Source organism: Equus przewalskii, chromosome 4, assembly GCF_037783145.1.
Source record: "Equus przewalskii isolate Varuska chromosome 4, EquPr2, whole genome shotgun sequence".
Classification (NCBI taxonomy): Eukaryota; Metazoa; Chordata; class Mammalia; order Perissodactyla; family Equidae; genus Equus; species Equus przewalskii.
The window spans coordinates 79,458,168-79,473,581 of NC_091834.1; the positions used below are offsets into that span (position 1 = coordinate 79,458,168).

At 37.3% G+C, this 15,414-nt stretch overlaps 1 protein-coding gene across 5 annotated transcripts in view; it reads right to left on the minus strand.

The window, feature by feature from the left end:
- Positions 1 to 6,353: 6,353 nt before the first annotated feature.
- The window catches only part of IQUB (IQ motif and ubiquitin domain containing), a 57,108-nt gene continuing 48,047 nt past the window's right edge, over positions 6,354 to 15,414 (minus strand). For 3 of the 5 annotated variants that reach the window (XM_070616455.1, XM_070616456.1, XM_070616457.1), the window contains 2 exons: positions 14,679 to 14,864; positions 6,354 to 10,860 (listed from right to left, as the gene is read on the minus strand). In XM_070616455.1, the coding sequence (XP_070472556.1) occupies positions 10,681 to 10,860; positions 14,679 to 14,864 (366 nt within the window). In that variant the 3' untranslated portion in view covers positions 6,354 to 10,680. The remainder of the gene's footprint in view (positions 10,861 to 14,678; positions 14,865 to 15,414) is intronic. The other 2 variants (XM_070616458.1, XM_070616459.1) reach the window with 1 other exon arrangement.

Here is a 15,414-nt window from a genome sequence, read left to right on the forward strand (position 1 = left end):
ACGATCTTGTGAAATTTCAATTGTACATTAATGTTTGTCAGTCATGTTGTAGGTGCACCACTTCACCCTTTGTGCCCACCTCCCACCCCACCTTTCCCCTGGTATCCACTAAACTGTTCTTGGTCCATAGTTTTAAATTCCTCATATGAGTGGAGTCATACACAGATTATCTTTCTCTCGCTGGCTTATTTCACTTAACATAATTCTCTCAAGGTCCATCCACGTTACTGCAAATGGAATGATTTTGTTCTGTATTGCAGCTGAGTAGTATTCCATTGTATATATGTACCACATCTTCTTTATCCATTCGTCTGTTGATGGGCACTTAGGTTGCTTCCACGTCTTGGCTATTGTAAACAGTGCTGCAATAAACATTGGGGTGCACAGGACTTTTGGGATTGCTGACTTCAGGCTCTTTGGATAAATACCCAGTAGTGGGATGGCTGGATCGTATGGTAGTTCTATTTTTAGTTTTTTGAGGAATCTCCATACTGTTTTCCATAGTGGCTGCACCAGTTTGCATTCCCACCAGCAGTGTATGAGGGTTCCTTTTTCTCCGCAACCTCTCCAACATTTGTTGCTATTAGTTTTAGATATTTTTGTCATTCTAACGGGTGTAAGGTGATATCTTAGTGTAGTTTTGATTTGCATTTCCCTGATGATCAGAGATGATGAGCACCCTTTCATGTGCCTATTGGCCATCAGTATATCTTCTTTGGAGAAATGTCTGTTCATGTCTCCAGCCCATTTTTTGATTGGGTTGTTTGATGTTTTGTGGTTGAGTTGTGAGAGTTCTTTATATATTAAGGATATTAAGCCTTTGTCAGATATATGACTTGCAAATATTTTTTCCCAGTTAGTGGGTTGTTTTTTTGTTTCAATCCTGTTTTCATTTGCCTTGAAGAAGCTCTTTAATCTGATGAGATCCCATTTGTTTATTCTTTCTATTGTTTCCCTTCTCTGAGAAGGCATGGTGTCCGAAAAGATCCTTTTAATACTGATGTCAAAGAGTGTACTGCCTACGTTTTCTTCCAGAAGCCTTATGGTTTCAGGTCTCACCTTTAGGTCTTTGATCCATTTTGAGTTTATTTTGGTGAATGGTGAAAAAGAATGGTCAATTTTCATTCTTTTACATGTGGCTTTCCAGTTTTCCCAGCACCATTTGTTGAAAAGACTTTCTTTTCTCCATTGTATGCCCTCAGCTCCTTTGTCAAAGATTAGCTGTCCATAGATGTGTGGTTTTATTTCTGGGCTTTCAATTCTGTTCCATTGATCTGTCCACCTGTTTTTGTACCAGTACCATGCTGTTTTGATTACTGTAGCTTTGTAGTATGTTTTGAAGTCAGGGATTGTGATGCCTCCTGTTTTGTTCTTTTTTTCTCAGGATTGCTTTAGAAATTCGGGGTCTTTTGTTGCCCCATATGAATTTTAGGATTCTTTGTTCTAATTCTGTAAAGAATGTCATTGGGATTCTGATTGGGATGGTGTTGAATCTGTAGATTGCTTTAGGTAGAACGGACATTTTAACTATGTTTATTCTTCCAATCCATGTACATGGAATGTCTTTCCATCTCCTTATGTCATCATCCAATTCTCTCAGAAAGGCCTTGTAATTTTCATTGAATACGTCCTTCACTTCCTTAGTTAAATTTACCCCAAGGTATTTTATTCTTTTTGTTGCGATTGTGAATGGTATTGTATTCTTGAGTTCTTTTTCTGTTTGTTCATTACTGGAGTATAGAAATGCTACTGATTTATGCAAATTTATTTTATACGCTGCAACTTTGCTGTTGTTGATTACTTCTAACAGTTTTCCAATGGATTCTTTGGGGTTTTCTATATATAAGATCATGTCATCTGCAAACAGCAAGAGTTTCACTTCTTCCCTCCCTATTTGGATTCCTTTTATTCCTTTTTCTTGCCTGATTGCTCTGGCCAGGACCTCCAGTACTATGTTAAATAAGAGTGGTGATAGAGGGCATCCTTGTCTCATTCCTGTTTTCAGGGGGATGGGGTTCAGTTTTTGCCCATTGAGTATGATGTTGGCTATGGGTTTGTCGTATATGGCCTTTATTATGTTGAGGTAGTTTCCTTCTATGCCCATTTTGTTCAGAGTTTTTATCATAAATGGCTGTTGGATCTTGTCAAATGCCTTCTCTGCATCTATTGAGATGATCATGTGGTTTTTATTCCTCAGTTTGTTGATGTGGGGTATCACGTTGATTGATTTGCGGATGTTGAACCATCCCTGTGTCCCTGGTATGAATCCCACCTGATCCTGATGTATGATTCTTTTGATGAATTGCTGAATTCTGGTTGCCAAAATTTTGTTTAGAATTTTTGCATCTATGTTCATCAGTGATATTGGCCTGTAGTTCTCTTTTTTCGTGGTGTCCTTGTCAGGTTTTGGTATCAGCGTGATGTTGGCCTCATAGAATGTGTTAGGAAGTGTTCTATCTTCCCTAATTTTTTGGAATAGCTTGAAAAGGATGGGTATTAAATCCTCTCTGAAAGTTTGGTAGAATTCCCCAGGAAAGCCATCTGGTCCTGGGGTTTTATTCTTTGAGATGTTTTTGATTGCTGTTTCAATCTCTTTCCTTGTGATTGGTCTGTTCAAATTGTCTGCCTCTTCTTGAGTGAGCTTTGGGAGACTATAGGAGTCCAAGAATGTATCCATTTCCTCTAGGTTATCCATTCTGTTGGCATATAGTTTTTTGCAGTATTCTCTTATAATCTGTTGTATTTCTGCAGAGTCTGTTGTTATTTCTCCTCGCTCATTTCTGATTTTGTTTATTTGAGCTTTCTCCCTTTTTTTCTTTGTAAGTCTGGCTAGTGGTTTGTCAATTTTATTTATCTTCTCAAAAAACCAGCTCTTTGTCTCATTGATCCTTTCTACTGCCTTTTTCGTTTCAATAGTATTTATTTCTGCTCTGATTTTTATTATTTCTCTCCTTCTGCTGACTTTGGGCTTCATTTGTTCTTTTTTCTCTAGTTCAGTTAGGTGTGCTTTAAGGTTGCTTATTTGGGATTTTTCTTGTTTGTTAAGATGTGCCTGTATTGCGATGAATTTTCCTCTTAATACAGCTTTTGCTGTATCCCATATGAGTTGGTATGGCATGCTATCATTTTCATTTGTTTCCAGGTATTTTTTTATTTCTTCTTTAATTTCTTCAATGATCCATTGCTTGTTCAGTAGTGTGTTGTTTAGTCTCCACATCTTTGTGCCTTTCTCAACTTTTTTCTTGTAATTAATTTCTAGCCTGATAGCACTATGATCTGAGAAGATGCTTGTTATTATTTCAATTTTTTTAAATTTGTAGAGGCTTGCCTTGTTTCCCAACATATGGTCTATCCTAGAGAATGTTCTATGTGCACTTGAGAAGAATGTGTATTCAGCTCCTTCAGGGTGGAGTGATCTATATATGTCTATTAAGTCCAATTGTTTTAGTTTTTCATTCAGCTCCACTATTTCCTTGTTGATTTTCTGTCTGGATGATCTGTCCATTGATGTGAGTGGGGTGTTGAGGTCCCCTACTATTATTGTGTTGTTTTTAACATCTTCCTTTAGGTCTGTTAATAGTTGCTTTATGAATCTTGGTGCTCCTGTGTTGGGTGCATAGATATTTATAAGCGTTATTTCTTCTTGATGAAGTGTCCCTTTGATCATTATATATTGTCCCTCTGTGTCTCTCTTTACCTGTCTTATTTTGAAATCCACTTGGTCTGATATGAGAATTGCAACACCTGCCTTTTTTTCCTTGCTATTTGCTTGAAGTATTGTCCTCCACCCCTTCACCCTGAGTCTGTGTTTGTCCTTGGGGCTGAGGTGTGTTTCCTGGAGGCAACAAATTGTTGGATCTTGTTCTTTAATCCATTTTGCCGCTCTGTGTCTTTTTATTGGAGAGTTCAATCCATTCACATTGAGAGTGATTATTGATGCATGTGGACTTAATGCTGTCAATCTGTCGATCATTATCTTGTTTTCCTGTGTTTCTTTTCCTGTGTGCTTTAGACTATCCATTTAATACTGCAATTTCTTATGCTGGGTTTCTTAGATTTTTCTTTATCTATGATTTGTGACTCTGTTCTGTACTTTATTTTAGTGTCTACCTTGAAGTTTGTATTTAGAATCTCGTGTATAATATAGTCTATTCTCTGGTGGTCTCTTACTTACTCGACCAATACTGATTTAGACCCTTTGCTCTTCCCCTCCTAAATAATTATTTTCATTTTTTATTGCAACTCGTCTTATTAATTTGTAGTTAGAGTGCTAAGATCGTCCTTGTTTTGGTAGTTTCCTTATTTTTACCCTAATGCTACAGTTGAATATTTGTTATCCTGTTCTGGTTCTATCCATCGGTCTCCCTAGTCTGTGGATTGTGTCCCCTTTCTCCCTTTTTTCTTTTTTCAAGTATGAGAGCCTTCTTGAGGATTTCTTGTAATGGAGGGCTTTTAGTTACAAATTCCCTTAACTTTTGTTTGTCTGGAAAAGATTTAATTTCTCCCTCATATCTGAAGGAAATTCTTGCTGGATAGAGTATTCTTGGCTGTAGGTTTTTATCCTTTAAACCTTTGAATGTATCACTCCATTCTCTCCTAGCTTGTAGGGTTTCTGTAGAGAAATCCGCTGACAGTCTGATAGGGGCTCCTTTATAGGTTATTCTCTTTTTTTTCCTTACTTCCCTGAGTATTCTTTCCTTATCATTCCTATTTGCCAACTTTACTATTATGTGCCTTGTGGTGGGTCTTTTTACATTGACAAATCTAGGAGATCTAAAACCCTCCTCTACACACATTTCTCCGTTGATCCCTAGATTTGGGAAGTTCTCTTCAATAATTTCGTTAAGCACACTTTCTGCTCCATTTTCCTTTTCCATATTCTCGGGAATTCCTATGATCCTTATGTTCTTACTCCTCATTGAATCCATTATCTCTTGGAGATTTTCCTCATTTTTTTAAATTCTTAGTTCTCTTTCTTCCTCTGTCTGGCGCCATTCAGCCTGTCTGTCCTCGATTATGCTGATTTGCTCCTCTATATTGTCTACATGAGCATTCAGGGAATCCGTATTCTGTTTTATCTGGTCCATTGTGTTTTTCATCTCAAGTAATTCTGTTTGATTCTTCTTTATGATTTCAATCTCTTTTGTGAAGTAACTCCAGAACTCGGCTTGTTTCTCTATCTTTCTCTCTACCTCATTGAGTTTTTTAATTATAGCTGCTCTGAATTCATTATCACTTAGTTTACCTAATTCCAAGTCCTCAGGACTTAATTCTGTGTTTTTATTGTTTTCCTTCTGGTCTGGGGCTTTTATAAATTGCTGGATGGTAGAGGAGCGGTTTTTTCTCATGGTGGTAGAATTCAGTTGCAGTTACAGCCTGTCGCCACTCCATGGGTGTCGAGAGCGGCGTGTTAGCTCTCCGCCTTGGGGCAAGATGGCTGCGCCCACTGGCTTTGCTGGGGGGGAGGGGCTGTTACTCACACGCGCCGGTCTGGGTTCAGATCAGTTCTGTTCTCTGGTCTCCCAAGGCCCTTGATTTATAAGGTCCCCGCGGACAGAAGCTCTCCTCCCGTCAGCGGGTCTCCACTGAATCAGCGGCAGGAGTCCTGGATGATCCCTCGGTCGCGTGGCCCTCCCCCGCTCCTTCCCGACCCGCACCGCAGCGATCGCAGACTTTAGGGGAGGGAGCGATGTTCTCTCCTACCGGTCTGGCACCTCCAAAGGTGTAAAGCTAGGTTTATGATCTCCTCCTTCTTGGTATTCTAGGTCTCTAACGAGCTGGCATTATGTTTATTCTCTGAAATTCAGTTCTTCCAATCTTTTGCTGTATTTTGGAGGGGAGAGAATCCCGGGTCAGCTCACCCCGCCATTTTGCTCTGCCCCCTCTCCCAGTTTGCTAATATTTTGTTCAGAATTTTTGCATCTGTATTCATGGTGAAATTGACCTATCAGTTTCTTTCTTGTACTATCCTTGTCAAATTTTGATATTGAGGCTATGCTGGCATCATGAGTTGGGAAGTATTCACTTCTTCTATTCTTTAGAAGTACATCTATAGGATTAGAATTATTTGTTCCTTCAATGCTCAAAAGTGACACACGACAATTTTACTCGCGTTACATTGGGCAAAGCATGTTACATCATCCCACCTCACTTCAAGAGGGTGGAGAATTGCGATCAATCACCCAGTATTCCTGGAAAGAGAAGAGAAACAGCATATTCTACCTCTTAACTCACTTTCTCTCTTTTTCTTTTTTTGGAGAACTGTGAAGGTTCTGAGACGGTAGCCTAATTGCATGCTAACAATTATCTTGCCACAATTTCATAGGTGATAGAAGAAGAATGAAACTCCTGGGTCATAGAGGAAGCACAATTTATTGCTCACATAAATAGCAGCAGCCAGAATATCAGCATTTTGCCCTAAAAGTGACACAATGTCCAGATGAGACCTGCACACACAGTGAGTTGCATTCCAGGACAGGAATCCTGGACTTAGAGACTCTGAATCCTTTGCAGGGAACTTGACATACTGTCTCTATCTTCCAAGACTGCTTGCTATGCAAACATCCTTGAAAATAAGTCTGAAAAAAGGGAGAACTAGTGCCTCTACTTAAAAGAAATGCAGAAACATAAGGAGCCTATAGAGAATTCTCAACTGATTTATCTTTAAAACCTATTTTTGTACCTAACATAAGAGATTCATTATTCATTTTTATTGTGATTATAATTTACCAACATAAGGTAACTTCCTTTGCTCTATTTTTCTTCTCACTTTCATCCTTGATATTAATATTGCCACTAATTTTTTTGTTGTCTGTTTGCATATGACTGATACGGTTTTACTAAATACCTTTATTTTTAACCCTTACATGTCATTTTATTTGGGGTACATATCTGGTACACAGCATATAGTTCACTCTTGATACAATATAAGGATAACTATCCTTTCCTAGAGAATTTTAATCTATTCAAATTTATGCATTGTGATATTTTTAATCTTGTTTTTCTATTATATGCACTTCCTTCCTGTTAACTTTAAAAGAAAAACAAACTTTTACTTCACAAGAGTTCTCAAGTTTATTGTTGTTCCCTTTTTCTCTCCAGAAATGTGGAGCTTCTAATTCGATTTTCATTCAAAAGCAGTTGCTTTAAACTTTTAAACTAACTATTTGAATATTTGCTTTCCTACCTATGTATCTGTTGACCCTTCTCCTCTAAAAAGATTTGGCACAATTCATCCCTCTGAATCCTCCCACAGCAGGCATTTTATTGGAATAGTAAAGTTTTTTTTTTTCATAGATTAAGATTATTTTTTTTACAGTGTAGATTTTTATTTGAGGAATTATTTTTGATCATTACATTGTTTGAAAACCATGCAAACTGATAATCATTTAGAAAGGATCTTGAGATTGTAGTGCTCCCTGCCATTTTTTATATAATATCATGCCCATACTTTACCTCCACGGTTTTGAGGTCAGCTGGAGTACGGAATGGCTACACATAGACTGATGATATGCTTTCTGCCTAACAATGTCTGTCTGTTGTCTTCACAGGTAAGAAAATCGCCTGGAAGTAAAATTCTTAGGTCAGTTTTTTCACCCTTGAAATTCAAAATCCTCCAATAGAAACGTTCCTCCCTTATCATCTGGATTTAGCATTGGAGAAGAGAAATCTATGCTGTTGGGTTTTTTTTTTCCCCCTTGTGACTAATTTTTTCCCTCCAACTTGAATACTTACAGAATTTGTTGAATATTCTTGAAATTCAGAAATGCCATCAGGTTGTGTCTATGTGTGTCTCTAAACTAATGTTCCTAGGACTTGTATATATATATATACAATATATGGTTAAGGATATATGTCTTTTTAGCTTAGGGAAATTGGCTTTAAATCTCTCTTTGCTAATTGTTTCTCTTATTGTATTCCATTTTAGGCTTATGTTATTTCTAGTGTAGTCATCAAAAGCTTTTAAATTTATTACTTTCGCTCACCTACTTCATTTCTTTGTCCTTTTCCTCTGGATTATAAGGGACTCTCTTGAGCTAATTTACCAAATCCCTGTTTTAGCTTTAGCTTTCAAATACCAAATCTGCTGTTCGTTGCCGCCAATGTGTTGTGTTTTTTGTAATTTAGCAATTGCTTGTTTTATGTAATAGCAATTTTTCCCAAATCATTTTTCCCCCAAAGGAGAAAAAGTGCTACCAATGTCCCTAACATGAATTAAGAGATTTGGTAAATGAACATCTATCATTCCTCAGAAGGGCCCATTTTTAAAATTTTGAATCTTTATATTTATGGTGACTATTCTTCATCAGCTTGTTGTTACAATATTGGGATACAAAATTGTGTTCTGTTATATTGTTTAGGCCTTTATTCACATAACAGTTCTCACAGAGGAGAAAGAAGGAAACATTTTCTGTAGTTTCATCTGTTAGTGGGCCCTGGGACGTATGCTCATCAGGTCATAAACTAGAGGACTGCAGCTACTATGAATGAAGGGGAACTTAGCTGCTTACCTAGTTGTTGATTTCCAGCATCCTGGAGTTAGGATTCTAGTACGTAGCAACCTGACTGTTGCCCTACTCACTGCTCGCTAGCCTGCCACCTCCTCCCGCCCCTTCTGCTGTGGATTTTTGGATACCTGTGTAAATTGAAAACTGTAGTTCTGGTGGGATGGAAAAAGTTTACCAGAATAGTTGACTTTATTAGGGAGAGTCTCTCTGCTGTTGAGCTGTCTTTCCCGCTTTGTGGTTATTCTCCCGGTCCTGAATTAAGGTGCTACCCCCTTTCATATATGATGCAATTGTTCTGGTTTGTCCACCCCCATCAGTTGTATTCCACAAGTCTTCCATTACTATAGGGAAATGCTATCTACTAGTCAGTTGATTCACCCCTAGAGCAAGAGAGGAATTCTCAACTTCCTTTATTTGCCCCTCTCTGACTATTTCCCCCTCACTGTCTGCCACCCAGCCCTTCCTTCTCTGAACTAGGAGATTCTCCTGAACTGCCTAGTGAGAATCTGGTTATTTACATTCCAGTGTAAACACACTTCTCTCTGTGTTAAATTGTTATCAGTGATCAGAATGGTCCCCAATCAATTCTCATCTGTAATTTATTGTTTAGAAAGTTCCCAGAACATCCGAATTGTCCACGTTAACTTGAAAATAACAGCAGCTTATAGCACTTCCCTCCTCGATGTTTAGTTCCTTAAAAGTAATCGCCATGTGCCATGCTTTTGCCAAGTAAAAAAACTGTAGACATCCTAGAAAACAAGTTGTTAAAATGTTGGCAAATATTTATGTAGAATAAATATTAACATTTAGATTGAATTCCTTGATCACTAAACTTGACAGAACAGCTTCATTAATTGGTGATTGGAATTAGAAGAAAAGTTATATATATCTCTGTATGTACACTCTATACATGTATATATACACGAACATATATAATTCTGGGGGGGGGGGGTGTGTGAAATAGTGCTACTTGAATTACAGATCTACACTTTTAATTCTCTCTTGCTGGATATATTCTATTTAGCCATCCAGATCCACTCTGCCCCTTATTTCTGCTCTCTGTCCCAAAGCTGTATGAATTATGTCAACAGACTTCTATTTCTTCTGCTTTCCTTTTGGGTTCTGCCAGTGGGAAACCCAAGCAGGAGACTAGGCTGGCTGTTCCAGTAGGAGTTGGTCACTGATCCTCTCAATCATCTTCTTTACACTCCCTTTCTCTGTTCCTATACCTCTCCCCTCCCAGGTTCATTTAAGACTAGGGGTAGAGATGGCTTATCCAGCACCAACCCTGGGTCCGTGCCCTATTTCTTTAGTTTCCCAACACACTGCCCACACTTTATAAGTCCCTTGTAAATAAACTCTTCTTGAATTTTCCTGTTTTGAGGGCACCATTTCCTATTAAGACTGACTCACACACCCTTGTTTATCATTGTAGATCCCTGATATGCATGTGGTCAAGGTTATTCCTTTGGTTTATTGGGGAAAGGGATTGTTATCGTTTACTCGACCAAGTTTATTCTTCCTATGGAGTTTCATCATTGCCCTACTGGGAGTTTTTCTCCCATAGGATAAAAGATAGTTCTACTGTTGACCCTGTTTTCCAGCATGGAATGCACTTGTTTATTTGTTTATAAACAGTTTCAGTTATTTTATTGGGATTTGAGAAGGATGGAAGGTGAAAGTAGAAGATAAAAAGTGAAGATTCAAATCCCCATATTAAAACCTAGCATCTTTTATGCTACCTGTAAAGATTTTCAAGACGGAGAATTCTATATTTCCTCCCATCCATATACTGACTATTCCCCTATAACTGCATTTTATCTAAAATAAATTTCTTGAGCTGAAAATTAAACCTACCTTTTGTTTGTCTATTGATTTTAATTATAATGCACTTGAAATTTTAAAAAATTTTAATGTGAAAATATGTAAAAATAAAATGTTCACTTTCCTTTAAAACATTAATTTCAGTAACAAAATTATATCTCAATTTAATACTGTTTAACAATAAAGCATTTATATAGGGATGTTTCCTCTTCACACTACTTATGATATTATGAAAGACAATTAAAATCAATAAAAAGATAAAATTCTATTTCCACATTGTGTGATCTCTGTATTACTCTGTTAGCAGTAAACAAAAATGTGGATCATCAAACAAATGCCCCCGGGTCTTCTAAGGACTGGGCCCCTGGGCTTTTATAATCTTAGGTGTTGTTTCTGGGTGATATTTCTTCCTGATCGCATCTATTTCACCGTCAGGTATACATGAAGCCAGCAGTGGAATTTGAGAAAAATAGTTCTTAGCCAGGATATGCTTGTGTTTGATCTTGTGAATAAACAAGGGTTCATATCCCTGAAAAGAAAAGAAAATCAAATCAAATTCTATTAAAAGTCACAGATATATTTTGCCAAGTAAAAACACTTTCATGCCTCCATGCCTTTGCTCATCAGTTCTTTCAGCCAGAATACATTTCTCCCACTTTGTCTCTCACCCTTTGGGGCTCAGTTCCTCTGACGCTTTAACCTGGAAACTTTTCCTGATTCTCCATGTGACCTCTCTGAGTCCAAACTAACCCCTCCTTCTTCCGTACTTGCAAGCATTTTTATGTATTTTAATTGTAATGTTTAGTTCATTCTGCCTTAAATTTCACTATCTTCTTGAGAGTCTCTTCCATGATAAGGAAAACTCCTTGAAGACTCAAACTGGGTCTTTTTCATATATGTGTCTCTTGGCACCATAAGGAAGATACTCAATCGATATTTTTGAATGAATGTACTTGTCACTTTGGTTCTCTTTAAATCTGTTTTAATACTGATGCAATTACCAATTTGAATTTTTTTTCTAAAATTGGTCCTTCCCTCCATTTCTCCAGAGTTCAAGATAAAGATCACAGTGGTGTTGTGACAACGAAACTTCTCTTTGGTCACCTTCTTACTACCTTAGATTCCCACATTGTAAGTCCCTGCACTGTTTCCTCTTCTCTTCTTAACAGAAAATAACCTTCCTGCCTTTATCAAGTCTTCATGCCTTTCCATTTCATTTGTTCTTAATTAATTTTTAGGCTTCTTGTCTCGCCACAGCTATAACAGTACTTGGAACTTTCTCTGTTACGTAGCATTGCGACATTATAAAATCATCTGTTTTCTACTAAGAGTGGCAGAGTGCTAGTTACCAATCCAATATTCATTCTCTCTTCCATTCACGTTTAGAGGCCTGATTTTGTATAGGGCACAGATTTTGTATTTTGTGACATGCTCAGCTTTCCTCACTTTTATTCTAGCTAGAGGTGGCTATGCGACAAGTTTCTGGCCATATACATACATACATATATATAACAGAAGTCATTGGATAAAGCTTACAGGAAAGCTTTTTGAAAGTGAGACGACTCACCTTGACAGGTGCTTGACAGCACCTTTTGGTGTTTGTCATACCTGGGAGGTAGATAGAATGCAGGAGATGAAGCAGCTATTTTATCTCTAAGAGTCCACAAATGTGAGGATGAAAGCCAAAGGTTAAATACGGCTGAGGGAAAAGTTAGGGGGCCTGGGTTTCTGAGAGCATTATGGAGCTACCCTACTGGCCCCATACTGCCAACCTCTGGACTTCTTGTTATATAAGGAAACTAAACCCACATTTGGTGAAGTCATTATAAACTACTTAGTCTGTGATTTTCTGCTCAACTTGAATGCACCTGAAACATGAAAATTGTGTTCATTACATTTCCTTGTTTTTCTCAAGAACTTAGCCTAGTATCTGGCACACTCAAAAGTAAATTCTGGTTGAATTAATAAATACCATCTATTCTGTTTATTAATCTTAATTGACCCTTCTTTTCAACCAAATCACAAATACTTTTACCTCCTCCTAAAAGTTGTTTTCTAAAAGTAAGACATCCCCTCACTAAAGATCCCTCATAGTGTCGAATCAAAGGTAAAGAAAACCCTGGAGAAAAGCAGTCAAAGGATATGATATTCTCGCAGAAAGGATTACGTAGGAGTATCCTGGGATTATTTTAAAGTTTCTTCTCTATAGACAAATTTACCAGGTCAAATACTCACCCTTTGCACTAATCTAACTTTGTTTCACCATTTCTTAACCCATATTTCATTGAAAAAAAACTAACATAGTCCTGCTATGCAACATTAAATTATACATATACAAGACTTTAAAAGTTTTCAAAGCGTCTTTACAGAACCCAAAAGTAACCATTAAAGATGAGATAAGCATATCATGGTACATACAGTCAAAGGAACAAGAAGCCAGTCTTAAAGAATAATATAATATGGAAAGATATCCAGCATCTATTATCCCCTTTTGTATATTATTCCCTTTTTATAGATGAGAAAACCAGGTCACTGAGACATTGATAAACTTGCTCACCTTCTCCCAGCTCATAAGTGACAGAGCCAGAATTCAAAGTCAGGGTTGCTCTGATCCTCTATACTGCTTCCATGTTTTCAGCTAAGTTTTATAAAAATGCATGAAGCAAAGAGGTCAGGTCTTACTGTCCTGCAGGTTGTTAGTGATCGAAATGGGGAAACACTGGGTCAGGCCCCTGACTTTAAACCCACTATTGTTCCTACTTTGGCCAATGTGCACACCATGAAAAATTGATCTGCCTCATTTATAGTTCAGAGAACACAAGTCTTTTTCCAGGCTTTTCCTATAACTTGTGCATGATTGCAGGGAGTCAAGATTATTTTAATTTTTGAGTATGCTTTTACAAACTGAGAAAGCAAATATCTCTGTGCATTAGGGAAATTCTGGAAATGCTTTAACTTGCTGCAAGACATAAACTCTTCTTTAACGAGGCTGAATATTAATACTTAAAAGATGACACTAGCCCAAAACCATAAAAAAGGCCATTTTGTCTTAGTTTGTCTGGTTGAGAACTTTAGCTCTATTTACAGAGATTCAGTAAAGTCGGCATCCTGAAATTAGGAATGCATGTGAATAGCACATTTAATTTGAGACTGGAGTAACTTGATTAAATACACAAAGGGAGTTGTGTGGATTAATTGAAGAAGCAGTGGAATATCAGCTTTGGGAATGAACTTCAGTCCCACTATGGGTCCTGGATGAAATGATATTGCTAGTATTGGCTAGGCTTCCAGTGATGAAATATTTATGAGGCAGCTTAGTTTACTAAATATAATATTTAACATAGCTTCAATTTCTTGCTGCCCTTTCTTGCAATCCCTCGAGTGAAATTTTTCTTAGCCTGGCTTCTACTGGAAGATTATTCAAAACAACTAAAAATTTAACTAGTTTTTCCCCTTTACACCTTCCCCCCGCCCAGTAAAAACACAGGCAGGGAATAGCACTATTCAAAATGACAATTTGAAGTCATTTCTTTCTTTTCTCTTAACTGACATCTTGCATGGAATTTAAAGGTAGAGCAATTTAATCAATAGAAGGCACAGAATCAGTAACAGCTCTTGGGATCCTGGGCTTGCTTGGTATAAATGGAGTTCTCTGGGAACTCACCAGGGAAGCCTCAATTCTGTTCATCAAAATGTTCTCAAGATTGCATCTTGTAAGTTACTGAAATTAAATGGTATTCAATTTTAGCATTTTTTCCCCACCCCTAGTTATTTGGAAGCAAATGAAAAATGGAGCCTCGGAACTATACCCCATCGGTATGACTGCCATCTAGAGCACAAAATTTATTTGAGAATTTAGTGTGCTAATAGGCAGACTCATGATGACTAATCAAAGGACGGATTCTATGTTCCAAAATACCTATCTGGTGTTAATATTCATTTATTCTTTCAACAAATACTTATTAAACCCCTAGTCTGTGACAGGAACTGCTGCAGGTATTGGAGATATAGACATCAACAAGCTAAATGAAGTCCCTCCTCTCATGGAATGTGATGTGGAACTAACCCGCTTGAACTTGCTATCATTAGGAGAGAATGGTGTCACGTTCAGGGACTTGGAAGACCTTCAGATCTCTTATCTTTCCTTTTTATGTGCCTTAGTTTCCTTTTAATTTTAATCTCTGCCATACATACCATTCACATATTTTGTTAGTGGTATCCACGGATTCTCTATTAATCCAATGGGAGTATTTAAATTATGCATGGAATGTATTAAAAGGTAGTCAAATTCTTGCTATTAATTCCAATGATTAAATTAATTTCCCAGATAAATTTTGACTTTCTTACCTGTTCAATACTTGCTAGCCTGAGATGAGCAGCACCTTCATCTTTGGTAAGAAGAATGCAGTTCCAGGGGGACCACTCCAAGGACTTATCCCACCGGACCATGACCAGATCATTGAGATTGGTCCAGGCACTGAGGACTGACTGGGATGCCCAGATGTTCTCGGTCAGGTACTGAATATCTTGTAGCTGCATGTCAAAACAAGTTTCAAAAATAATGTTTTCTTCTAAACATAAAATTTCTTTAAGATCATTACATTACTTGAGGAAATATATTGAGTATATTTTTTAAACAGAAACATTATTTCTGAGGTTTTCAGAGGAACATAGCTCCTTATTTTTCACCAAATTTCTGCCCAATCTTCGTGGCATTCTGCCCAAACAATGTTACCAGTCTCACAGTCATGACTGCGTCTTTACCGCAGAGTAAGCTGTATATGTTTCTTCCAGTACGATCATTTTACCTTACATTTATACAGTATTCAGTACTTTTCAAAATTTATTAGTAAGGATCATCTTATCCTCAGGGTTATTCTTGGTCACTTTATTCCATTTTACAAATGAAGAGATTGAAATTTAATAAAGAGTGAGCAATTTGCTTAACGTTATTAAAAAGACTTGTTTTAATGACAAAAGAGGGAAAGGCAGGAAATGAAATAGTTGTTTAAAAACTTTTTTTATTTAAACCATATTAGCTAAAACTCTTGAAATGACTTTTTATCACAAAGTCTGCATATAT